The 26,669-nt window shown below is 59.1% G+C and overlaps 2 protein-coding genes across 3 annotated transcripts; one reads left to right on the forward strand and one right to left on the reverse strand.

Moving 5' to 3' along the window:
* The first annotated feature begins 100 nt into the window (after window positions 1-100).
* On the forward strand, window positions 101-6,385 carry LOC135446287 (E3 ubiquitin-protein ligase RNF19B-like). Of its 2 annotated transcripts, XM_064710052.1 has the most exons (10): window positions 101-405; window positions 674-761; window positions 1,501-2,084; window positions 2,720-2,895; window positions 3,548-3,698; window positions 4,026-4,188; window positions 5,341-5,455; window positions 5,526-5,660; window positions 5,746-5,938; window positions 6,066-6,385. In XM_064710052.1, the coding sequence occupies exons 3-10, from the start codon at window positions 1,648-1,650 to the stop codon at window positions 6,223-6,225; spliced, it is 1,530 nt and encodes a 509-aa protein (XP_064566122.1). In that variant the 5' UTR covers window positions 101-405; window positions 674-761; window positions 1,501-1,647; the 3' UTR covers window positions 6,226-6,385. The 2 variants fall into 2 exon arrangements, with proteins under 2 accessions (XP_064566122.1, XP_064566123.1); XM_064710053.1 differs by lacking the exon at window positions 5,526-5,660.
* Window positions 6,386-8,785: 2,400 nt separating this feature from the next.
* PPM1G (protein phosphatase, Mg2+/Mn2+ dependent 1G) lies at window positions 8,786-26,571 on the reverse strand. Its single transcript, XM_064710058.1, has 10 exons — window positions 26,336-26,571; window positions 21,634-21,703; window positions 15,307-15,392; window positions 14,894-15,026; window positions 12,836-13,305; window positions 12,280-12,417; window positions 11,143-11,377; window positions 10,010-10,139; window positions 9,782-9,884; window positions 8,786-9,449 (listed from the first exon to the last, which is right to left on the reverse strand). Exons 1-10 carry the CDS (start codon window positions 26,453-26,455, stop codon window positions 9,255-9,257), a joined length of 1,680 nt encoding a protein of 559 aa, XP_064566128.1. The 5' UTR covers window positions 26,456-26,571; the 3' UTR covers window positions 8,786-9,254.
* Between the last annotated feature and the right edge of the window lie 98 nt (window positions 26,572-26,669).

Here is a 26,669-nt window from a genome sequence, read left to right on the forward strand (position 1 = left end):
CACTTCCGCTTCCGCTTCCCCCGGGCGCGCGGGGGCTGGCCCGGAAGCGCCCGCGCGACCCGGAAGCGGGGCGTGCGCGTGCGCAGAGGCGGCCCCGCCCCCGGCCCCGCCCTCCCGCGGCCGCGGCATGAACGGAGCGGGCCCGGGCCCGGCGGGGGCGTGCGGCCGGAACGGGACGGGACCGAGCACGGCGCTCGGGACAGGCGGGCAGCGCCCGGGGCTCGGGCGGGGCGGGACAGCAGCGGCTCCGCCCCTTCCGGCCGGCGGGAGGCGGTGGCACCGGCGGCACCGGGGCCGCTGCCGGTCGCTACCGGTCTCTGTGCCCCGTCAGGGGCGGCTGCGGCTCTTCCCCCGGTGCCCTCTGGGTCCGGCCCCGCCGAGCAGCGGCGCGGAGGGCAGGCCCCGGTGAGTCCCCGCCGGTGTCCCCGCGCGGTCACACCGGGCACACCCGGGGCTGGGCCCGAGCGCCGCTGCCCGACCGGTCCCGCCGGGCTCTGGCCGGTACCGCCGCTGCCCGGCCGGGCCCGCAGGTGGCCGGTGCAGCCCGGCCGTGTCCCCGGGCTGTGCCGTCCCCACCCGCTCCCTCGCGGGGCTCTCCCGGTGGCTCCGCTCCGTGTCCGGGCTGCGTGAGCCGCGCTCGGGCCCGTCACGGATCGCCGCTGTCCCTCCGCAGGTGCCGCGGGCGCTGCGGGTGCCGGGCTGGGCCGTCCCGGGGGAGCCGTGGCGGTGCCGTGCTGCCGGCGATGATTCCCCGCTGACAGGTACGGCCCGGGCCGTGTGCCCATCCCCGGTCACCGCGGAAATTCCCCGCTGCCCGGCTGCCTCTGGCCTCTCCCTGGGAATTGCCGTGTCCCCTGTGGGACGCAGAGCCCCCGTGCCCGGCCCAGCAGAGCAGCTGTGCTGGGGCTCCCCAGCCTCACCCGAGTGTCGCTGGTCCTGCCCCTGGCACGGGAGAGCTCCGTGGGCTGTGGCAGTGCAGGAGGGCAGGGGGCAGCTCTGGGGGGGACAGAGGGAGGGACCACGGGGACAGGGTGTGCTGTGGCCATGGATTGGTGAGCTCTAAGCGAGGGAAACGGACAGATTGACCCCGCTGCAGGAATCGCCTGGCTCCTGGGCACTGAATGAGCTGGGTCTGGGGTCCCTGCAGTGAAAGGAGCTTTAGCCTTGTGTCACCCTGGGGAGGGGCTGGGTGTGAGTGTCACCCTGCCCTGTCCCCCTGGATGCGCACTGGGGCAGGGACAGGCCTGGGACAGGCTGGGATGGATGCACACTGGGACAGGCCTGGGCTGGCCGTGCCGGTGTTGCCGCTCTCTTCCCCACACTGGGGGTTTGGGACCTCTGTGGTCCTGGATCTGTAACGTGGAGCTGAAGGAGGCAGGATGGGGCAGAACAGGCTCGGGGGTTGTTGTAGACACAGACTGGCTCTCAGGGGCTGTCCCAGGGCACAGACGCTGTCCCGGCACAGGCCGGCTCTCAGTTCTCTCTCTCTGCTCTCCGCAGGCCGAGCGGCACCGCCTGCCCCTGTCCCCGGGCATGGCTCCGTTACCGCCCGCCCTGAGGCCGGCTAGGAGCCGGGCCATGGGGGCCGCAGCCGGGCCAGCTGCTCCCCGCTGCCCTCGGTAGCTCACGGCAGCGCCCCGGGGCACCATGGAGCAGCCCACGCGTGTGCCCGGGCCCCGCCGCCTCCTGGGCTGCTTCAGGAGGAAGCCTCGGCCCGCCGCGGGGGAGACACCGCCGGAACCGGAGCCCGCGGAGCCCGCGGAGCCGCGGGTGGCGCTGGCCCTGGGCGAGGCGCTGCAGGAGTGCCCGCTGTGCCTGCTGCCGCAGCCCCCCGAGGCGTTCCCCGCGCTGGGCTGCTGCTCGCACCGCTCCTGCCGCGGCTGCCTGCAGCAGTACCTGCGCCTGGCCGTCACCGAGAGCCGCGTGCCCGTGGCCTGCCCGCACTGCCCCGCCGCCATCCCGCCCCACGACGTGCACCGGCTGCTCCCCGAGCCCGCCCTCCGCGACAAGTACGAGGAGTTCCTGCTGCGGCGGCTGCTGGTGGCGGACCCCGGCACCCGCTGGTGCCCTGCCCCTGACTGCAGGTACCGCGGCCCGGGCGGGAATGCGGGGCGGGGCGGCAGCAGCAGCAGCAGCAGGCTGTGCCCGTGTCCTGTGAGCCCCTCCTGCAGCAGCAGCAGCAGCAGCAGGCTGTGCCCGTGTCCCGTGAGCCCCTCCTGCAGCAGCAGCAGGCTGTGCCCGTGTCCTGTGAGCCCCTCCTGCAGCAGCAGCAGCAGCAGCAGCAGGCTGTGCCCGTGCCCCGTGAGCCCTTCCCAGGCCGGGCTCCCATCGCTGTGTCCTGCCTTGGGCCGGCTGTGCCCAGGGAGGTGTCCAGTCCTGGTCTGGCTGTAGAGCCTGTGCAGCTCTTGTCTCCTTGGCTGTGCAGCTCTGTCTGCCAGGGCCAGTGCCCTTGGCTGTGCTGGGTACTCTGTGAGCCCCAGGGCTGCTGGACAGGGGCGGGTCCCAGCTGAGGGGGGTCCCAGCTCAGGGTGGGTCCCAGCTCTCCTGAGCCGGGGCTGTGGCTCCAGCTCAGTGCAGGACCAGGGCTGGCACGGCCTGGCCTGGCTGTGTGGGGAGGGGTGCCCTGCTGTCCCCCAGCCCCAGCTGGTTCCCTGCTGTCCCCCAGCCCCAGCTGGTGCCCTGCTGTCCCCCAGCCCCAGCTGCTGCCCTCTCCCCACAGCTACGCCGTCCTCGCCCATGGCTGTGCCGAGTGTCCCCGCCTCACCTGCGCCCGCGAGGGCTGTGGCACCGAGTTCTGCTACCACTGCCGGCAGCCCTGGCACCCCGAGGGTCCCTGCGCTCCACCGACCCCCGGCCTGGCCACGCCCTCAGCACAGCCCGAGGAGCCCGCCCACGGTGAGGCAAACCTGGGCAGGGGTGGGAGCTGTGGGGCTGGGGCTTGGCACAGCCCTGTGCCTCTCTGTGCCTCTCTGTGCCCCTGTGCCTGCTGCCTGGGGGGCTGCTCCAGCCAGGATCCAGCCAGAGCTCCCTCTGCTGCATCTCACAGCCCCTGTGCCACTTGGCCCAGGGTGTGCAGAGGGCCCTCGGCTCCCCCCATGGTTCCTATGGGGTGGGGAAGGCTGGCATGGATGCACACAGGGACAGGGACAGGCTGGCATGGATGCACACAGGGACAGGGACAGGCTGGCATGGATGCACACAGGGACAGGGACAGGCTGGGATGGATGCACACTGGGACAGGCTGGCATGGATGCACACTGGACAGGCTGGCATGGATGCACACGGGGACAGGGACAGGCTGGCATGGGTGCACACAGGGACAGGGACAGGCTGGCATGGATGCACACTGGACAGGCTGGCATGGGTGCACACTGGACAGGCTGGGATGGGTGCACACTGGACAGGCTGGCATGGATGCGGACAGGGACAGGCTGGCATGGATGCACACTGGGACAGGGACAGGCTGGCATGGGTGCACACAGGGACAGGCTGGCATGGATGCACACTGCTCTGTCCTGCTCCCCCATCCCATCTTGTCTCCCCCCAGCTGAGGCCGAGGACATCAAGGTCTGTCCTCGCTGCAGCGCCTTCATCATGAAGATCAACGATGGCAGCTGCAACCGCATGAACTGCACCGTGTGTGGCTGCCTCTTCTGCTGGCTCTGCCTGCAGGAGATCTCTGACGTGCACTTCCTGAGGTCAGTGTGGGGCCTTGGGGCTGGGGGCTCTGACAGGAGCTGGGGCTCTGTGGGACTGCCCTGGCCGAGGCTGGGGGCTCTGACAGGATGGGGAGCTGGCATGGGGGCAGGCAGGCCCTGCCCCAGGTTTGGGGTTAGCCAGGGGAGCAGGGTGCTCTGTGCTGCTGGCTCTGGCAGGGCTGGGGCTGCTGCTGGCAGCCCATGGGAGGCAGCTGGAGCTCGGGGTTGGGGATTCTGGCTGCCTGCCCTCAGGTGGGCTCGTGGGTGTCTCTGACATGGGGCCAGGCTGTGCTGGCCTCTGCTGCCACCTTGGCTCTGTGCCCACAGCCCCTCTGGCTGCACCTTCTGGGGGAAGAGGCCGTGGTCCCGGACCCGCAGGATCCTGTGGCAGCTGGGCATGGTGCTGGGAGCGCCCATGGTCATCTCCCTTGCTGCAGGCGTTGCTGTCCCTGTCATCACCATTGGGATCCCCATCTACATGGGTAGGAAGGTACTGGCAGCTGTGGTCCTGCTCCCTGCTGAGCCTGGGAGCCCGTGGCTCTTGGCCTGCAGTGCTCCTTGCTGCTCACAGCACGTCCCTGTGCCACCCTGACTGCCCTCAGCACATCCCAGTGCCACCCCTGAGTACCCTCAGCACATCCCTGTGCCACCCCTGAGTACCCTCAGCACATTCCTGTGCCACCCCTGAGTACCCTCAGCACATCCCTGTGCCACTCTGGACTATCCTCAGCACATCCCTGTGCCACCCTGACCACCCTCAACACATCCCTTGCCGCCCTGACTGCCCTGTGCCACCCCGACTGCCCACAGCACGTCCCTGTGCCACCCCTGGCTGCCCAGTCCTGCCTTGCCAGGACCTCCTGCTGCCCCCAGCAGCCCCTGCCAGTGCAGGTGTGCCCAGCCTGGGGAGTGGGGTCAGGGTGGGGGAAAGGAGGAGGGGTCCTAGGGGGGCTCTCCAGGGACACCTGTGCTGTGGTGGCAATGCTGGGGTGGCACTGTCCCTGTGGTGGCAGTGCTGTGGGGTGGCAATGCTGTGGGGGCAGTGCTGGGATGGCAGTGCTGTGGTGGCACTGTCCCTGAGGTGGCACTGTCCCTGTGGTGGCAGTGCTTGGTGGCAGTGCTTGGTGGCAGTGCTTGGTGGCACTGTCCCTGTGGTGGCACTGTCCCTGTGGTGGCACTGTCCCTGTGGTGGCAGTGCTTGGTGGCACTGTCCCTGTGGTGGCACTGTCCCTGTGATGGCAGTGCTGTGGGGCAGTGCTGTGGGGTGGCAATGCTGTGGTGGCAGTGCTGTGGTGGCACTGTCCCTGTGGTGGCAGTGCTTGGTGGCAGTGCTTGGTGGCACTGTCCCTGAGGTGGCACTGTCCCTGTGGTGGCACTGTCCCTGTGGTGGCACTGTCCCTGAGGTGGCACTGTCCCTGAGGTGGCACTGTCCCTGTGGTGGCACTGTCCCTGGGGTGGCAGTGCTGGGATGGCAGTGCTGTGGTGGCAGTGCTTGGTGGCAGTGCTTGGTGGCAGTGTCCCTGGGGACAGGGAGGGTGTCTGGGTGCCTGTGGCTGGAGCTCTGCCGGGCTGTCCCCTGTCTGTGTCCCTGGGGCTGTGCCGAGGCCCCTGCAGAGCCTTCACCGTTGTGTTTGTCCCCGAGGTGCTGGGCCAGAGCCGGCGGAGCAGCCTGTCCGGGTGCCAGCAGTGCCTCTCTGTCACCAGCAGCGTCCTCCTGTCCCTCTTTGTGTCCCCCATCATCACAGCTCTCACTGTGGGTGAGTGCCGAGGGCTGGGTGGCACCGAGGGCACGTCTGGGGCTGGCAGTGACCCTGGGTGCCCCCGCAGGTGTCGGCGTGCCCCTGGTGCTCACCTACGTGTACGGGACCGTGGTGCTGTCGCTGTGCCGGAGCCGCTGGGGCTGCAGGGGCGGCCGCGCCCCCGGCGACCTGGGCGTGGTGGAGCTGGACAACCTGGCCAAGCGTGGGTGCCTGGGAGCTGGCAGGGCCGGGCTGTGCCCCGTGTGCCGCGGGCAGGCTGTGCAACGGCGTGTTCTCTCTGTCTGCAGTGAACGAGCTGTGGTCGGCGCTGCCCAGCCCCAGAGCGGCCGAGGACGGAGCTCCGGACGCCGCCGCCTCCCTGTCCCTGCCCAGCAGCGGCCGCAGCCAGCGCCCGGCACGGCCACAGCGGGACAGCCAGTCTGCCAGCACGGTGGCCCTGGCTGGGAGCATGCTGAGCGAGGGCCAGGACGCCTCCGACAGGTAGGCAGGGTGCCGAGGGGCTGGCACATCCCTTCAAACAGCTGTGCTGGGCAGGGACGGGCTGTTCCCCTTGGGGCCGCTGCCCTCAGGCCCATGTCTGTCTGTCTGTCTGTCTGTCTGTCTGCAGGGAAGGTGTCACCATCGAGGTGGAGGTGTCGGTGGAAGCAGTGCCACGTTCTGCCCGGCAGCAGAGCCTCAGCAGTGCCCTGAGTGGGCAGAGCCTCTCTGGGGACTCCCTGGGCGCCACCAGTGACAGGGGCAGCTCCGTGGGTGTCCCTGTGGAGTGATGGGGGCCTGAGGGGGGGTCCTGACCCACACACGGGCCCTGTGCCCTCTGGGTGCCAGCTGCACCCAGCACTGCTGCACCCTGCACTAGCCCTGCCCACCCTTCCCAGAGGCACCACTAGGAAATAAAGCTGCTCTGCTTTCTTTTCACTAGGAAATAAAGCTGCTCTGTCTCCTGTGGCAAAACTCCCCCCTGGCAGCTCACTGGTGTGCACAAGAGGCATCACATCTGACCTGGGTGAGGAAGAGGCCCCCCAGGCCATGCTGGGTTATCTGTGTGGCCTCTGCCCTGCCTGTACCAGCCGATCTGCCCCAGAGCAGGCTGCAGGGTCAGGGGAGGGCAGCAGCCCCCAGCTCCCATCTCTGCTCTGGTACCCTCGGGGATCCATCCTGCAGCCAGGCCGGTGTGCAGGGAGCACCTTGGGCTGAAGGGAACCCAGTGCCAGGTGGGATGCATAGGCTCAGGCCCTGGGATCCTTGCCACTGACTGCACTGCAGCATCGTGGGGAAAAGAAGCTGCTGCTTCTGAATGCTTTGCTGCTCCTGAATGTTTTGCTGCTCCAAGGTGGGCAGTCACAGAGTGAGTAAAGGATTTGGGTTGGCAGGGAACTTAAAGCCATGGGCAGGGACATCTTCCACGAGACCAGGCTGCTCCAAGCTTCATCCAACCTAGCCTTGAACACTTGCAGGGATGGGGCAGCCACAGCTTCTCTGTGCCAGGGCCTCACTAGGGAAGGATTTCTTCCCAATATTCCATCTAACCCTGCTCTCTGGCAGTGGGAAGCCATTTCCCCTTGCCCGTCCCTCCAGGCCCTTGGCCAAAGCCCCTCCATGTTTCTTGGAGCCCCTTAGGCCCTGTGACTCTCAGGTCTCCCTGGGTCCTGCTCTTCCCCAGGCTGAGCATCCCCAGCTGTCCCAGCCTGTCCCACAGCAGGTGAGCTTTGTGAGCTGTCCCACCTGCGCAGCCTCCTCCAGCTGCTCTGGGACTCCCATGTGATGGGGCTGTGCCTTTGACAGTGCTTGCACTACAGATCTTCCCTTTCCCAGGATGAACTCCACCCCTCTGGTCCCGGGCTGCTCTCTTGGCGTCTGCAGTTCAGGCTGTCCCTCCCCAGCCCAGCTGCTGCCTCTCCTGGCACCTTTCACCCTTCCCTGGCACCCCAAGCCACAGCTCCCCACCCTGCCTGGTGGCTCTGCAGTGAATTGTCCAGCCCTGGCCTGCTGTGGTGTCTGCAGTGTCCAGCTGGATGTGCTGCTCGGGCTGTTTGCACGTTCCCCTGGAATGGGGCTGCCTTTTCTCCTTTGCAAAATGGGTTTGTTCTCAGCACAACTCCCACTTGCTGATGCTGGGTTTATCTCGGGGTCACTCTGGGAAGGGACCTCACACTTCCTCCCTGCTATCAACATCCTGCTCAAGGCTACTCCAGATTCTGAGCAAACAGAATGAACAGTCACAGGGACAAGCAGCCCTGAAGTATTAGTTATTTCTGCAGTCCCTGAGAGCCTGAGCTGAGGCAGCTTTGCTTGGTGACATTAAAACCAGTTTGCCTCAATTGCCATGTGCTGTCATCCCATTCCAGCTGCCAGGCATCCATCTCCAGAGGGTTTGGTTTTAAACTTTGTTCCTGGTCATCAAGGTTTGTGATGCAGTCTCCAGTCTCTGTGCAGTCCCCAAAATGGCTCTGATTCGTGGTGACCTCACATTAGTCACCACGATGACCATTTCCTGTGTGCTCCGTTGATGTTTTACCATGCTGATTTTGCTCAGAACGCTCTGTGGTGTGTCCTGTGCCACAGCAAAGGCCCTCAGAGCTGCAGGTGTGTGCCTTGCCTTGCTGCAGCTGCTCAGGGCGCAGGGGTGCTGTGCCTCCCTGGCAGGCCCAGTGCTGGCAGCTCACCAGGCAAGGGGAGCACAGGGAGCTGGGGCTGGGCAGGGAGGTGCCCTGGTCACCTCCAGTGTGGCTCTGGCTGGCACAGGGGCCCAGGATGGTCAGACAGGGGCTCCCTGCAATCCTGGGGCACGTGGGACAGCTCCAAGCTCCAGGCTGTGGGGAAAGGAGGGACTGGGCGAAAGAACAAGTGTGGGAAATGCACATGAAAGGCACCAGCTGTGTGTGTGTGACAAGGAAAGAAATAATGCACCACCACAGAGTGCTCAGTGGGCTCTGTGTGGCACACAGGGAGAGCCCACCTGCATGGCCCACACCCTTCCATCAGGGGTTCACAGCCCACGGCTTCGCTCCTGCAGGTACTGAACCCCCCTGTCCGAGTGTGCATCGGAGGAGCTGCCTCCTGACACACCTGGACAGAAGGTGCAGCTCTGGGGGTGCTGTGGGCAGGGGAGCTCAAGGCCTGCCTGGTGCCCCAGCCCTTGAGCAGACACAGACTTTCTCCAGAGGCTCAGGTCCACTCTGTGAGACACCTCAGAAGAGCCAGCCTGGGGAAACTGGGAGCCACAGGCCAAAACCCTACACTCATCCAAGACCACAGGGACAAACGTTCTCCTGCCCACCCACCCTCCTCACCCTCCTCCAGGAAAGAACCAAGGACCGAGACCACACCTGTATTTTCTGGTCTTTTAGTTTGAAAAAAGTATTGATTGAAAGTGTACAACTGAACACGGTGTGGCCGCAGCACCACCGCCAGATTGTTTCACAAAAAAAACCAGAAAGGGCCTTAAATAATCGGGTGCAGATTAAAAAAACCTCAACAGTGAAAAAGTTCTTCCCTCCAAACAGAAATTCACAGGCACAGAAATGGCAACAACCACATGGAGACAATGGGGGGACATCTCCTCCTGCTCCTCGGCGCGGCGCTCCCGGGCGCGGCTCATCCCGGCTCCCTCTTTGGAATGGTTACGGATGAACAGTGGACATGCCCTCGCTAACCAGACCCGCCCACCCCCCACCAGGACACGGACAAACAAGGCCTCTGCTAAGGCTAAAAAAGGGACAAGACCTGCAGTCTTGAGTTCAGCATGGGTAAGAAACGAGAGTCTGGTGAGCACAGCCCAGTCCCCAGGCGGGCCCTGCTACTCCAGCTTGGCCTTCTTGGTGCTGTCCCCACCGTTCTCCTCTGCTGGTGCCGCTGCCTCGCCCAGTTTCCGCTTCCCGCTCTCGGCAGGCGGGTGTGTGTTGCGGGGCTTGAAGCTGATAATGATGCACGTCATGTTATCGCAGCCGGTGCCGTCCCCCGAGGTGTCCGGAGCCAAGCACTGATCCAGCAGCTGGGGAGGGACAGGGCAAGTGAGGACAGAGAGCAGACACACACTGGGACACCACCCTGAGGCACCGGGCCCGCTCCAGACCTGACAGTGGCCGGGGGGCCAGGCCAGACCTGTGCAGATGGAGCCCAATGCTGTTCCCACCGGATAAGCTTTGAGATGGGCTTGGCAGCCCCAGGTTTGTGAATGTGGGCACAAACTCCCTGGGCTGCACAGCACCCCTGGGTCAGACACTGGCTGGAGTGCCCAGGGAACCCTCTGAGGGAGTGGGAGGGCAGAGCCAGCACAGAGCAGGGATGCAGGGATGCAGGAATGCCACATTGCTCCCCCCTTACCTCTTCTACAATGGAGGAGAGTGGCCGCAGGACTCCATTCTCATCCTTCTGGGTGATCTTGGACTGGATGAAATCCACCACTTCCTGGCTGCTCATCACGTTCCTGCAGAGCAGACAGGTCAGGAAGGCAGGCAAAGGGAGCACACGTGCCACAGGGTCCAACAGGCCTTCCTCAGGCTCAGCTCTGCAGCAAGGCTGGAGCAGTGATGCCCCCGAGGCCCCACTCACCAGATTCCATCACAGGCAATGACCATGAAGTCGTGGTCATCGTTTATTGTCAGCACTTTGATGTCAGGCAAGGCAGAGATCATCTGCTCCTCTGGAGGCAGGTTCTTGTTCCGCTTGTAGAAGTGATCCCCTGTGGTGGGGAGGAAGATGTCTGGGCACAGGCAGTGTGTGCCCGGCCACAGGGCATTCCCAGTGGGATCAGAGGTGCTCCCACAACCTGGCATCAGGCTGTGGGCCACCAAGCAGAGGAGCCACTGCAGGTTCCAGGTGTAAGCTCTGGCAAGCCCAGCCAAGAGGGGTCTTGGCCAGCTCAGCCTGTCTTTACTCCAAACCAAGTGTCCCTTCCCCTGCTCCTGGGGCCAAGAGCACACAGCCCCTGTCCCCTCTGCAGGGGCTGGGGCTGCCCCATCCCTGCAGGCGTGTAAGGCCAGCCTGGATGGGGCCTGGAACAACCTGCTCTGATGAAGGTGTCCCTGCCCGCGGCTGTGGCTGGAATTGGTTGAGCTTTAAGGTCCCTGTTCCCACCCAAACCATTCCAGGGTTCATTGTATGATTCAAAGTTCCCTTGAGAAAACTGGCCCTCAGCTCTGACTAGCAGCTTATCAGGAATCATCCTATGAAGGGATTTCCAGGGCCACCACAAAATAGCAGGTAGGAGTGCCAGTGTCTCCCTAGATAAACTCCTTATTTCCATCCTAGAGGTTTTATATCTTTTACACTGAGAGAATGATTTCAGTGGTTTGGGTCCTTCTGTACACACTCAGACAAATAAATGGGCTCAAACTGCCATGAAGCCAGGTCCCCAGGAAGCAGCACACCAAGATTCCTCAACAACCCAGTAGGCAGGAAAGGTCCTGCTCCAGAGGCAGCAGTCTGGTTTTGGGACAATTTACACGAGGTGGTTTTTGACAACCCAGCTGCTGGCACAGCAGCCTGGGATGTGTCAGATGCTGCTTTCCACTGGTGTCCAACTGCTTCACGGCCGTTATCTCCAATTAGACTAAATCTCCCATCAAACACTGAAGAGGTTTCACTATCTCATTAAATATTGTCCCACAGCCTCGGAGGCTGGCAGTGCTGCCAGCACTGTGGCTCTGCCGAGGCCAGCCCTGCCAGCACCCCCTCCTGCTCACCGATGGCCCTGGAGAGGTTGAGGCCGCCGTTCACCCTCCCGTCCATGGTGACCTTGCCACCAGCGTTCTTTATCCTGGCCAGCTCCACCTCGTCCTCCGGCTTGTGGTCGTAGGACATGTCCACGGCCTTGCCGCCCTCGGACACGACGCAGCGCGAGTCGCCGGCGTTGGCCACGATCAGCTGCTTGCCGCGGATCAGCGCCACCACCGCCGTGGTCCCGCTGTCTGAGCCAGGCTGGACAGAGGAGAGAGGTCTGGTCACATTTATTTCTCTGTCTCCCTGCCAGGTCATTAGGGACACCAGCAGCAGCTGCACAGCCCCAGCAGTGTCCCAGATCCAGGGTAAGGTGCTTGCCCCGGATGAGCCCCACCACTGCCATGGTCCCGCTGTCTGAGCCAGGCTGCAGAGACAATTCTGGTCACATTTATTTCTCTGTCTCCCTGCCAGGTCATTAGGGACACCAGCAGCAGCTGCACAGCCCCAGCAGTGTCCCAGATCCCAGGGTAAGCAATGGAGAAGGCCCAAGGGATTGGGAAACACCAGGAGTGTGTTCAGCGAGGGGCAGGGGTAGGCAGCACCTCTATCCCAGTCCCATGCAGCGTGCTGGGCCAGGATTCTGTGGCGTTCCACAGGTCTGTACCCTCTGCTCTGATGTGCCAATTCCAACCCCAGCCCAACTTGAGCACATCCTCATTTCAGGTCAGGACATTTCCCCAAAGGGAGAAATTGGCACCTTTGGGAGCCACGTCCCCTTTTGCTGACCCCTGGCTCCCTGGTCTGCCCGGCTGCACCATCGTGGGCTGAAGAGCCACAGCCCTGCCCGGTGAGCAGCTGTGCTGTGCCCTGGAGCAGAGGTGCCAGCAGAGCCCTCCTGCTCTTGCCCACGCTCTCCCTCCACAGTGCTTTCCAAGCCCCTCACACCCAGCAGCAGGATCAGCCTCTGGTCTCAACCTGCCGTCCAGACCCAGGCCCATCCCTCAGCTTCTGCACAAACCCAGGCTGCCAGCAGCTCCCCCAGCCCCAGGAGAGTGCACAGGGTGTTCTGTCCCCACCTGAACAAGAATAACCCCTAGCTGAGTCTCCCAAGTGCCCCTGGCTCCACGCTAAGCTGCAGAACACAAAACCAGGGTCTGCACCTCCTCTTTCCCCTCCATGCCCGGTAACAACATTTCCTCCTCTTCATCCTCATCCTCCTCTGCTTCTTCAGTGTCATCTTCATCATCTTCATTCTCTGCCTCTTCGCTGCTGTAACCGTCCTCATCCTCACTACATTCCTACAAGAAAGGAGAGACACCACAGGAGTCACACAGGCCCCTTGGTGCTGTCCCCCCTGGTCCCTCCATCCTGGGGACCAATGCTCAGTCCCCCAGGGGTGTGAGGTGACCTGCCACGTGTCCCCCACACCGATGGCTACAACCAGGGCAGCTGGTACCACTACAGCAGTGGATGAAGGGATGGTGCATGCAGCAGGACCAGGGGCTATCAGCTATGGCTGCTGCAGGATGAGGGCGTGTCCTTCGGGGTTAGCTCAACAATCCCAAACATTCCCACGGGATGGCCTCAAGGGATCAGCCTGAAACACCTGCTCCTAGGAACACACCTAGGAAGAGCCAGAGGCTCGTCTCAAGTACCGCCATAAGCAATGCATTCTGCCCAGCCACAAGGCCACTCTGTTCCAGTGCTGTTTCCTACCTCACTGTCTTCCTCCTCTTCCTCAACCTCATCTGACTCATCCTCACTGTCCTCAAAAAATTTGGATTTGGTTGTGCGCTGGGGCTTTCCCGTGGAGGAGCAGGAGGGCCCGGCCTCCCCAGTGGAAGAGGTGACGGCCTCGTCACCTTTGCCTAGGTCAGGCTTCTGCAGAGCAGGGCTGTTGCCTCCAGCGCTGGCTTTGTCTGAGGTGGAGGAAATACCCGTGACTTCTTCGTCTGGCTTCCCGTTCTTCCTCTCCTTGTGGTCGGGAAGCTCCCCTGGGTCAGCCTCTCCATTCATATTTGACTCCCCATCATGCTGCTTGCCTGTCCCCTCCACAGCGCCATCCCCAGCTGCAGCTACAGACTTGGCTTTGAGGCTCTTGCTGCAGTTTTGTCCATAGCGTGTGAGAAGCTCCTCGATGGTCATTGTGGCTTCTTCGTGCAGGAGAGCAGCTTCCTCATTGTCCACTGCAAACGGAGGAGGGAGGGGACAAGGACAGGGAGGGTGAGAGAGCAGGACCCCAGCACGCTGGGTGCTGTGCTGAGCTGCCCCAGCTGAGGCTGCTGCCCAGGCTGGCTCTGAGCACACAGGCAGGCTGTGCCCTCCCACAGCTCCAGGAACGCAGGATGGAGCAGTTCTGAGCACAGCACAGCCTGACAGAGCCCCAGAGCCGTGCTCCTGGCCCACTGACAGCACCACAGAGTGTTTGCATCAGGCAGGTGAGCAGGATGGAACAGTTCTGCGCACAGCACAGCCTGACAGAGCCCCAGTGCCCCAGAGCCGTGCTCCTGGCCCACTGACAGCACCACAGAGTGTTTGCATCAGGCAGGTGAGCAGGATGGAACAGTTCTGAGCACAGCACAGCCTGACAGAGCCCCAGAGCTGTGCTCCTGGCCCACTGACAGCACCACAGAGTGTTTGCATCAGGCAGGTGAGCAGGATGGAGCAGTTCTGAGCACAGCACAGCCTGACAGAGCCCCAGAGCTGTGCTCCTGGCCCACTGACAGCACCACAGAGTGTTTGCATCAGCCATCACGGGGCTGGTGGGAGCACAGTGTGCACATCAGGTGTGAGCCCACGGGGCACAGCCGCACTTGCCCAAGCCCAAGCTCCTTGGGAGCTGCAGGGAAGCAGAGCCACCACTGCCATGTGCAGGTTTGGTCATTATTGCTGCAGCTAGGAACAAGAGAACAGCTCAAACACCCAGGGATCCCCACCAGCTGTCATTTGGACAGGTACAGCAGGTGAGAGCACAGCTTTGGCCATCTCCCAGGTGGGACTGGACAGAAAGTGGGATGACTTTCCCCAGTGCCCATGGGCCAAACACCACTGCTCCCTACTGACATCCCCTTGCATATGGTCTGCTTTGCTATTTAATCCCAAAAGGAAAACAAATACAGATATCCCAAATGCTCCTGAAAATACAGAACAAAAAGAAAACCCAACCACACATTTCATCTCTGTCAGCTGGAGAAAAAAAAAACCCAACAAATTCAGCATTTCCAGACTGACATATTGTTCCAGGTGACAGGATCACCTTGCATCTGTCTCAAGGCTGGTCACAAGGTACCCAGTGGGAGCAGCACAGGATTCCACCCCAGGAAGCACCTCCTGGGCTGGCAGCCACTTGCTGGTGGACCACTTGCTTCTTTGTGGGAAGAAGAGCTGCTGAAAAACCAAGCTCTGCTTCAATCCTGTCTGCACTTGGTGGCTGCCACCAGCCAGGGGGAGCTGAGCACTGCACACCACATCATTCCCCTTCCACATCTGAGGCCAGCTCAGAATTCCTGACATACCCTGGAACCCTGCAACCCATGGAGGAAGCTCTGTAGCAAATGGGGACAGGCTGTTTTGTTATCCATAGCATCAAGCTTGGAAATGGATAAAGGTTCCCCCCCTAGCCACGGCCAATGCTAAGGGGCAGTAGCTCAAGTGAGCCAAAACTTAACTGAGAAACTGGGACAGAAAACCTTGTGCCCAAGGAGACTTGACCCTGCTGCTCTACATCCCTGTCCTGGAGCTGCAGCCTTGTCTGTGCACTGGCATCTGACTTACCATCATCTTCATCAGCAACCTTCTCCTTCTCATCTTCATCGTCCTGCGGCCGCCCAGCCATTTGAGAGAGCTCCTTAATCACCTCCTCTGTGGTCAGCTTGGCATCAATGGCCAAGAATGCATCTTCCAGGGCCTGTGTGTGAGCAAAGGCACGAGTGGGCAGCTGCCCTTCCCCACAGGATGCCATGTGCACGATGCAGTCTCTTCAGCTTGCACACTGTAACTAACCACAGCCCTGCTGCAGCCAGCAGGGACCCAGGGCTTCTCCTGCTCCAGCAGGGACACCCAGGACCCTGCCCAGCTCCAGGAATGGAGACTCCATAACTCCCTGGAGAACCCACACCCAGCTGGGGACTGACACAGGGGCTTTCCTCTGCGCTGGCACTCAGTGCAGGGCACAGCTGGCTCCTCACCTTTTGCAATTTGCCTTCCTTGTAGGCCTTCTGGTCTTTGATGATCTCAGGGAGGTACTTGGCACAGTACAGGGCAACTTCTTCTCCTGAAAAAGAGCAGAAACTATTTAAAGAGGCTGCTCCTTCCCTTGAGCAGCTGAACTGCTGAGGCAAATCCTGGGACAGAAGGCAGAGCTGCCCCAGACACAGCAGTGACACAGCAGCTGAGTGTGGGGATCAGGGGACACCTCCCCGGTGGGATGTGCAGATGGCCCTGGCACACACATCCAAAACACCAGTTCTGGCCAATGCTGTGACTTTCTGAGAGGGAGCTTAGGCTGACTCTGTATGTCCAGCCTACCTGGAAATCTTTAATTTCACATGCCAGTGGAAGCAGAAGGAAAGGGAAGCTTTTGCTCACCGTAGACTCTATTGGAGCATTACCAGTGTGCAGTGAGCACATAAAAATGTTCTGTCTCTGTCACAGACACCTTTTCATAAAAATCCTTTCTTTAGGATTTTTCTCCCTTATGAGAAGCTGTGGCCACAGCAACAACATGTAAGCAATGGTTATCTGCTGCTGTGGAATGCAACAGGTGGATCCGTGATTGGTCTCCTGGGGATGTTTGGATTTACTGACCACTCACGGCAGAGCTGCTGCTGAGACACAGAACTTTGTTATTCATTCTTTTCTCTTCTTAGCTTAGCTAGCCTTCTGAGAACTTTCCTTATATTTCTTTTTAGTACAGTTATAATGTAATATATATCATAAAATGATATATCAAACCTTCTGAACATGAAGTCAACATTCTCGTCTCTCTCTCTCACCCCGAAGACCCTTGTGACCACTGTCACATGTCTCCTAGTGTGTGCTCCAGAGCAAGGGCAGTGAGATCCCAGACTGAGATGAACCTCTCAGGGACAGGGCAGTCCCTTGGTACAGGAGAGAGCACAGCGAGACAAACAGCAGCCAGAACACTGCTGAGAGCACAGGGCTAACAGTGCTGAGAGAGCTCCAGTGCTCATCTAGAGCAGCTGAGAGATTCTGAAAAGCCACAAACTCCCCCAGCTTGGTAAGTAATGGTGTCAGGTATGGAATAGGGCATGGGGGGCATTTGTTTAGATCCTGAGGGTGCTATTAAGAGAGAAGGAAGAGTAAACATTGAGGGATGATGAATTTCTGTAGTTTATCTTGAACAGGGCAAGAAAGAGTAGTGTGAGTTGTAAGAGACCACACTTCACCAAGGTTTTTACATGAGCAAAGAACAGTGTAGGACACAGGAATGTGGACGTGGCTCACGTCTCACAAAGAGGAAAAATTAGAGGCAGAAACTGAGAAACAAATGAAATGACTGCACAGAGAGAGGGAGAGGAGCAGGGCAAGCTGCAGGGTCCAGGAACATCCTGAGGCTGTGCTGGACCAACCATTCCCTGTGACAGTGCCAAGAAGCAGCAGGGTGGGTGGCAGGGCACAGCAGGGCAGAGCCTGCCTGCACCTGGGCCTTTCCTGCGGGTACCACCAGAGCCTGGGGGCTCCTCTCCTTGGGGCTACAGGGGGTTTGTGACAGGATGGACCAGCCACTCAACTCCTGATCCTCCTGCTGCACATCCCCACCTCCCTGCCCTGCTCTGAGCCCAGCAGGGACCGCATGGGCAGCTGGGCATTGGGAGGAGCTGTGCAGGCAGGAGCAAGGCAATGAGAGGAAAGCAGCAACCAACCATCAGCTCAGCAAAGGGAACATAGTGGGAAGCAGAGGAGCGGGGAGATTTGGGAGAAAGATAGACAAGGGACTTTTCCAATGCACCTGCAGAGAAGGGATCAAGTGGCCACTGACAGAGAACAGGAACAGCTGAGTGGCTGCTGCTACCCAGTGCTGCAAAGCATTCCATGGCACAGGGAACAGAGAGACTGGCTCTGACCTGGGGACACTGGAGAGCGCCTCTGACAAGGGGAATGGCTCCACACTGACAGAGGGCAGTGCTAGAGGGGATGTTAGGCACAAACTCTGGCCAGTGAGGGTTGCGAGGCCTTGGCCATTCCTTGTTTTCTCCAAAAACACCTCTTGGAGGGAGGTGAACAATTGTTAGTTGTCTCCATGAGATAGAAGCTGAAGGACAGTGATGTGCTCAGTGCAGAGCCCAGGTGCCAGCTGAGGCTCAAGGTCAGTGTTTGAATAACAGATCTTGAATAACAGACAACAATGACAACTTGGTCAAACACCACTAATCACTGCAGAGCCCAGCAAAGAGCAGGAACCAACAGCAGCCTCTGACAGGCACAGCACAGAACAGAGCGTGGTGTGGGTCAGGTAAAGTGACCTTGGGCACACCAACCCAGCACAGTGACCTGCAGCTGTGACAGACACAAACCCCTCTGGCCCTTGGGAACACGGAACCAGCACAGTGACCTGCAGCTGTGACAGACACAAACCCCTCTGGCCATTGGGAACACCAACCCAGCACAGTGACCTGCAGCTGTGACAGACACAAACCCCTCTGGCTCTGGGGAACATGGAACCAGCACAGTGACCTGCAGCTGTGACAGACACAAACCCCTCTGGCCATTTGGAACATGGAACCAGCACGGTGACCTGCAGCTGTGACAGACACAAACCCCTCTGGCCTTGGGAACATGGAACCAGCACAGTGACCTGCAGCTGTGACAGACACAAACCCCTCTGGCCCTTGGGAACATGGAACCAGCACAGTGACCTGCAGCTGTGACAGACACAAACCCCTCTGGCCATTGGGAACATGGAACCAGCACAGTGACCTGCAGCTGTGACAGACACAGACCCCTCTGGCCATTGGGAACATGGAACCAGCACAGTGACCTGCAGCTGTGACAGACACAAACCCCTCTGGCTCTGGGAACACCAACCCAGCACAGTGACCTGCAGCTGTGACAGACACAAACCCCTCTGGCTCTGGGAACATGGAACCAGCACAGTGACCTGCAGCTGTGACAGACACAAACCCCTCTGGCTCTGGGAACACAACCAGCACAGTGACCTGCAGGTGTGACAGACACAGACCCCTCTGGCCATTGGGAACATGCAACCAGCACAGTGACCTGCAGCTGTGACAGACACAAACCCCTCTGGCCCTTGGGAACATGGAACCAGCACAGTGACCTGCAGTGTGACAGACACAAACCAGCAGGACCCGCAGGTGTGACAGACACAAACCCCTCTGGCCATTGGGAACATGGAACCAGCACAGTGACCTGCAGCTGTGACAGACACAAACCCCTCTGGCCATTGGGAACATGGAACCAGCACAGTGACCTGCAGCTGTGACAGACACAAACCCCTCTGGCCATTGGGAACACCAACCCAGCACAGTGACCTGCAGCTGTGACAGACACAGACCCCTCTGGCCATTGGGAACATGGAACCAGCACAGTGACCTGCAGCTGTGACAGACACAAACCCCTCTGGCCATTGGGAACATGGAACCAGCACAGTGACCTGCAGCTGTGACAGACACAAACCCCTCTGGCCCTTGGGAACATGGAACCAGCACAGTGACCTGCAGCTGTGACAGACACAAACCCCTCTGGCCCTTGGGGAACATGGAACCAGCACAGTGACCTGCAGCTGTGACAGACACAAACCCCTCTGGCTCTGGGAACATGGAACCAGCACAGTGACCTGCAGCTGTGACAGACACAAACCCCTCTGGCTCTGGGAACATGGAACCAGCACAGTGACCTGCAGCTGTGACAGACACAAACCCCTCTGGCCATTGGGAACACCAACCCAGCACAGTGACCTGCAGCTGTGACAGACACAAACCCCTCTGGCCATTGGGAACATGGAACCAGCACAGTGACCTGCAGCTGTGACAGACACAAACCCCTCTGCCTTGCTCTGTCCAAAGCTGCTCCACCCTTCCAGCCCCACGGTGGGGGCCAAGCAAGGATTGCTGGGGTTTGCCCATCTCTCAGGGAACTGGGGAATGGGCTGGAAGAGTAAAAGGGAGGAAGCCCTTGAGTCCAGAGAAGTTTAAAACAATAATTTTTTAAAAATAGTGAAAAGGCAAATAGCAAAGAGAGAGAAATAAACCTCAAGACAGACAAGCAATGCAAGATGCCTGTCAGTGAAGACACATTATTAAAATAAAGGCTAAAGCACAAGCAGACAGCAATAGGGACTGAGCAAACACTGCCTGCCCTCCACCCAAGGGGCACAGTGCCCAAATATCACCCTCCACAATCTGGGGGCAGGGAGGCCACAGCACATCAAAAAGGAGCTGGGGAAGGCAAAAAATTGGCCCAGCAGCATCCTTCAAACACTGGAAGGCTTGCCCACAAGAGGGAAACATGAGAGAAAAACTGATCAATGAAATGGAAAATGCTAACATGTAAAAAAACCCCCAAACTCACCCTTTTTCAAGTAAGACAGTAATAAAAACTTTTCCCAAGCTATCTGGAGCAGGAAGCTCACTGGAGTGTTCCAGGCTGAGAGATGAGCAAGGTAGATAAGAGAAGCTAAATTCAGTTTCTGCTCTGCCAGCTAACAAAGCTTAGCAAGGTTCCCACCCAAAACCCTACTCTCACATGGGACAGACCTGAGAAATTGCTTCAAACTTAAGAACTAATGCATCAATAAAATCACACAATAGTAGGGGGTGGGCAAAAGCTGTCTTCTAATTCAGATTCAACTATATCCATGACATAGTTGAATCTACATACATCTATCTATGAATATAATGAATCTATCTACATATATCTATGTCCTTCCTGATACAGCTTGTCCAGGGAGAGCTGTACAGATTCAATCACTAAAAATCTAAAATACGAGTTAGAAACTCATGCCAGTGCTTTGCCATCCCATGTCTATCTCAGATCTTCCCTATTGTATTTAAGAACCCCAAACACAATAGTTAATGTCCTGTCCAAAGCCTCTGTAAAACCCAGCACGTGGTGTAAGACCTTGGCAGCTGAGAAACCAACGCTGAGCTCAGAGGAGAGCAGATGGTTTCATACTCCTCATTCCTGACCCCTTTCTGGTAGATGCTCCTTGTCTTTAGTTCTGCCTGACACACACACAGAGTTTCTGAGGGGAGTGGCTCCTGATCCCTACATCCCATTTGCCTCTCAGCACCAACTCATCATCCCCACGCTCTCAAAGAGACCCCTCAGGACACCAGAGACTGCTCCACAAGGGTCTCTGCACACTCTAAGGCGAAGTTCAGGAAAAAAGTAATTTCAGGATATGAAATACACTCTTCAGAGTGGGGTGACCTCTTTGGAAGAGCTGCTTGCTGCATCCCAGCAGTGACAGTCACAAACTGGGCACTGTCACAGAGCCAATGAACAGGAGGAAACAGGCAGCTCAGTTCTGCACACAGATTTCCAAACAGCCTTCAAATAAACCATCAAACGTTTTCCATACTAAGCTGCCACAAGAAAAGCAGGGAGGACAGATAGGAGCAGTTTTCACAATGAGGCATGGCCACTGGGAGAGCTCCTTGGAAAGCTATGGTGTTCAACATCTACATAAACTAGCAGGAAAAGAGGTCAGGAAATCATGATGGATCACTCAGGATGATCAAAATGAAAATAAGTTGCAAGATTTAACAGCAGGATCTTGAGCTCTTACATTATACTGGCAGAGCAAATTCTGTAATAATATCAGCAATAATACTTAACAGCAATATTCAGTATACAAGCAAAGAGAAGCTGTGGACTCCTCTTGACTGGAAAAAAAAGGACACAGAATTCAAAAGTAAAGTGAAAAGTATTAGCAGAGTGATTATTCACTCACTCCTTGTGTCATGGATACTGCAGTGAAATTATCAGGCAGCAGATTTAACCATATCTTTATCAAATAATGATTCTATGCAAAATGCACAGTGTAAACAATCACCAAACACAGACCCGTCTTAAAATGCAATCAGACAAATCTGTGAAGAGTTAGCTCATCCAGAAGACTCCACCATGTCTCCAGGATGGAATGGCTGCAATCTCCAGTTTAAGGAACCCTTACAGGAATGGATCTGCCCATCTGTTTTGATTTTCACTCTTTCCTTGGGGAACCACTAGAACACACTGCTAGAGTCAATCTCAGGTGATTTTTCTTACCACTTTTCCTTCTGTGACTCTCCTGCCCAGCTTATCCACAATAGAACCAGCCATTCTCAAAAGGTATAAAAGATGGAACACAAATCTGATTCCAATTTCAGATCAAACCCTGACCTTCCTCCCAGGACCCCTAAGAGTTCAGACCCTCCACTGATGGTATCCATGAAAGAAGATGCTTCCATTGAGGAGCAGAGCTCCTAACACCAGATGGGTGCCCCAGGGTCCCACAGAAGGACAGACAGACAGAGTGGTGCAGTTACCTCCGTGTCCATCGTAGACAGAGAACATGGCTGTCTCACTGTCCAGCTCGGGAATGCAGTTGTGGGCATCCTGAAAGAGAGAGCAAAGGGATTGCATTAGACCCACAGGAAATCAGGGCAACACAGATTTGTTTGGGTTGGAAAGGCCCTCTGAGCCCAACCATTGCCCCAGCACTGCCAACCCAAAGTGCCACATCCACACTGCTTTTAAACCCCTCTAGGGATGGGGACTCCATCCCTGCCCTGGCCAGCCTGTGCCAGGGCTGGACAAACCTTCCCATGAAGGAATTGCTCACAGCAGTCAACCTGAACCTGCCCTGGCACATTTGGGACTGCTTCCTCTTCTCCTGTCCATGATCCCCACCTGGCTGCACCCTCCTGTCAAGGAGTCACAGAGAGTGGGAAGGTCCCCCTGATCCTCCTTTTCCCCAGGCTGAACCTTCCCCAGGCTCCAAACCCTTCCCCAGCTCCGTTCCCACCTCTGGGCAAAGCTCAAGGCTCAACACCCCCACAAGCCATGGCCAGAGCACAGCCCTTCTCTCCATAAGGGCTCTGTGGAGCAGCCAGCTTTGAGGGAGGCACCCCTGTGATTTTTACAGCCTGAGCCCCTTCCCCTACGGGCAGGCAAACCCACCTGGGCTATTGCAGAGCTGGAACAGATGGCCAGGCTGAGCCTCCTCCCAGGCCCTTCCCCTGCCCAGCTAACCCCAGACATTCCTTCAATCCCTCCCCGCCTGACACATCCCACACTCCTGGTCAGGGAGAACACGGGTCCTGTAATATGTTCAACAATGGGATCTCTTCTGTGCTTCATCACCCTCAATGTGCTCCAATTGCCCCACAACACTGGGCTTGCACCAAGACAGCGGTCTCAAATATCTGGACACGTCCATGCTGCCAGCAATATTCCAAAATTTACGCACACACACACAGACAGAACTAGATCACAGCCCAGCAACCACTGAGCTCTACTGCTTTTTTAGGTATGACTCCTTGGACAAGGTCTCCTCACTCCCCAGAGTTGCAGTTTTCTGTAAAAAGAGAACTTTGTTCCTTGCTCAGGAAACAGGAAGAGCGAGGTTCTGGGTTTGTGCAGCACTCTTTGCAATGGAGCTTCTGAACAGGCCAGCGACCATCTGAGCTCAAAACCAGTAATGACTGAAAGGACCTGCAGGAAATCTCCCCAACCCTCACTGGAGAGCAAATCAAAACAGAGACAAACCAAGCAGCAGCATTTTAGTGCTCACTTTTCTGAGCACTCACAGAAGCCACTGAGACAGAGAGTGAAACCCCAACACCAGAACTGGGATAAACCCCAGGTGACCAAACAGCAGTGTCATTAAAGAGATGCAAATGCTGCTGCTGCAGAGGAAACCCAGCACTGGCACCAAACCCAGCCCGTGCTGCCCTCGCTGAGCCCCGCGGGGCCTGTCCTGATGTGTCCCCTCAGCGAGGGCACACGGGCAGGACTGGCACACGGGCAGGCCTCAGGCCACAGCACCGGGGGCACAGCCAGGTCTCCTGGCACTGCCAAGGCCACCAGCAGGGCTCTGAAGGCTCCAGGTGCTGCCAGAGCAGCCAGCCCTGCCCAGGGAGCTGCAGGCACTGACTGCCCTCTCATTTGGAGCTCCCAGAGGCTCCAAAGGCAGCTCCTGCACCCTGGGATCCCTCACTCTGTGACACTGGTGAAAAACTGTCTGAAACATCAAACACCCAATTCAGCTGAAATGAGCAAGCCAATTAATAAATTAACCTGAGCGCTCATTTAACAAATCTCCACATTTTGAACCAAACTCTGTCAGTTTTTGCCCTGAGCCTGGGAAAGGAGTGAAGCTGCAAACTGGGGCCGCTGGTGTCTCACTGGGGGGGTACAGGCAAAGCAGGGGCAGAGTTTGGAAAAGCCCAGCCAAGCACATCCCCTGCCTCCCACTGTATCCCAGAGCACTGCTCTGCACCATAAACTTGACTTCAGCCCTTTTCTCTGTTGCCCCTTTGATACAATTTGTTCTTGCACCCTTATCCTTGGGGGCCCTCACTGCCCCAAACATTTCCTCACTCCCAAAGCGACCTCTCTGGACTCAGCTAGAGGGTTTCCTCAGAGCCCTGTGCACCCACCTCACTCGAAGGCTCCTAAAACCCAAGGACAAGGTGACAAAAGCTCCTTTACACCCAAACACCTGTGTCTCACCAGGTGCACACTGACTGACCTCACCAACACACAGAACCACAGCAATGAGCACAAACATCAGCTCAGGGCTTTCTCCAAGCCTGGTAAAGAGCAAAACAGAACAGGAAGAGAATGACAAAACAAAACAAGGTAAGACAGAGTGCTGGAATGCAAGAAAACTGACTGCTCAGCTGTGTGTACAACACACATTTCTCTCCCAGAAATTCCCATTTCCCTCAGGCTCAGAAGCAATCTGCAGCAGGTTCATCGACTGCCATCTGCTTCTTTCTTGGGATAACTCAACTAAACCAGGGCCACACTGATGGCCTCAGAGCTGCCTGTGCCAGCAGGGATGACCCAGAGGTGTTGGGGAGTGCAGAATCCCCTGCAGCTGGGGCCGTGCCCAGCCTCTGCTCAGGGACAGCCCTGGGCAGTGAGGGCGCAGCCCTGGCCCAGCTGGGGGAGGGCTGGGTGACCCCAGCACACCATAAACCAGGGTCAGTCTGCTCCCCCTCACCCCAGCCGGGCCCCCGAGACACCCCAGCTCTGAGCACAGGGGTGCTGGGTCCCCATCACACACCCCAGCTCTGAGCACAGGGGTGCTGGGTCCCCATCACACACCCAGCTCTGAGCACAGGGGTGCTGGGTCCATCACACACCCCAGCTCTGAGCACAGGGGTGCTGGGTCACCCTGACACCCCAGCTCTGAGCACAGGGGTGCTGGGTCCCCATCACACACCCCAGCTCTGAGCACAGGGTGCTGGGTCCCTGGGACACCCCAGCTCTGAGCACAGGGGTGCTGGGTCCCCATCACACACCCCAGCTCTGAGCACAGGGGTGCTGGGTCCCCATCACACACCCCAGCTCTGAGCACAGGGGTGCTGGGTCCCCATCACACCCCAGCTCTGAGCACAGGGGTGCTGGGTCCCCATCACACACCCCAGCTCTGAGCACAGGGGTGCTGGGTCCATCACACACCCCAGCTCTGAGCACAGGGGTGCTGGGTCACTGGGACACCCCAGCTCTGAGCACAGGGGTGCTGGGTCCCCATCACACCCCAGCTCTGAGCACAGGGGTGCTGGGTCCCCATCACACACCCCAGCTCTGAGCACAGGGGTGCTGGGTCCATCACACACCCCAGCTCTGAGCACAGGGGTGCTGGGTCCCCATCACACCCCAGCTCTGAGCACAGGGGTGCTGGGTCACTGGGACACCCCAGCTCTGAGCACAGGGGTGCTGGGTCCATCACACACCCCAGCTCTGAGCACAGGGGTGCTGGGTCCCCATCACACACCCCAGCTCTGAGCACAGGGGTGCTGGGTCCCCATCACACACCCCAGCTCTGAGCACAGGGGTGCTGGGTCCATCACACACCCCAGCTCTGAGCACAGGGGTGCTGGGTCCATCACACACCCCAGCTCTGAGCACAGGGTTGCCAGGGCTGCTCACACACACATTAACCCCTTGGAGGTCACACTCAGTGCCCCAGCAATGTCCCTGTGCCACTGGACACACTCAGACCCTGCCAGCCAGCCCCACACACACCCTCTGAGGGAATCTCAGGAGCACAGGCACCTGAGTGTGCATCTCAGCACCAGTTCTGCATCTTCTACCCAAAAACCAGAGCCCAGGGCTGCACACACAGGAGGAGGGAGCACCTCTGGTCACTGATTTGTCACCTGTGTGGCTGGTCTTGCACTCCAAGACGCAGAGAATATCTGACAAAATGGCTTATGGACCAAGATCAGCAAAAATTCAATGTCTCACAGCCCGAATGGGACATCCTCTCCAAACCAGCCACAGGGCTAGGAAGCAAACACAGAGATGCCCCTGGGGTGGCTGCTGGGATTAATCCTTACTGAATTCAGCTGTGAGCTGGCCGCCCCAAAGGGAAAACAAAGCAGCACATTACTGGTACTCACATTGGGTCTGAGGCTCACAGAGCTGCAGGGCCAGCAGCCCCACACTGCCCTCAACCAACCGAGAGCTTTAAGGGCAGTTCCTGCAGCCTCCTACACTGGGGAATGCAGGAAAGCACCTGGATCCTCAGCCAGGTGTGGGTCTGGGGCAGCTCCTCTGCCCACAACGAGCCCAGCAAAGCCAGGAGACTGAGAGCAGCCAGGAGAATCCTTCCTACAGATTTCCCTATAAATAAATAAAAGCAGGGAGGAAGCACAGCAAGGTTTCATTTCAGGGGACAAAACCAGGCATTTCCCCTGAGAATTTCCCACTGCTTTCACTCAATCGCTCCCTCCCTTCGTTTTTTTGCCCCGAATTCCTAATTTTCGCAGGGATTCCCCCCGCCGCACGTGTCCCCCAGCACTCGGGGGACTCTCCGGGCAGGGGCCGGAACACGCGGCTGCCGTGCGGGATTCGGGAAGGGCAGGGGCGGCCCCAGGAGCGCCAAAGTGCCCCCGCCGGCCTCGCGAGGGAGGCACGGCGTGACCGAGAGCCCCGGACCGGGCGCCGGTGGGGGCAGGAGCCCGAGGAGCGCCGGGCGCAGACGCCGCCGCCCCGGCAGCCTCACCCCCTCACCTCCATGGAGACGCGCCATCCCTGCATGGCGCTGAACCCGAAGTGCAGCGGGCGCGGCCCGAGCCCGGCGCCGTCCCCGGAGCTCTTCACCGTGTTGGGCTGCGACAAGTAGGCGCCCATTGCGGCCGCGGCGGCCTCGGTCGGCGGCGACCGGACCGGACCGGGGGGCGCGGGCGGACTGCGGAGGCGGCGGGACCTCGCACCGGCGGGCGGCGACCGGAAGTCGCGCGGCCGGAAGCTCGGCGGCCGGAAGCGCCGACCATAGAGGCGCGGCTAGAGCGGCACCGCGGCCCGCTCCGCCCCGGGACTACCTACACAGCCCGCAGGCGGCTTC

This window comes from Zonotrichia leucophrys, chromosome 3 (genome assembly GCF_028769735.1).
Source record: "Zonotrichia leucophrys gambelii isolate GWCS_2022_RI chromosome 3, RI_Zleu_2.0, whole genome shotgun sequence".
In the NCBI taxonomy this organism is placed as follows: Eukaryota; Metazoa; Chordata; class Aves; order Passeriformes; family Passerellidae; genus Zonotrichia; species Zonotrichia leucophrys.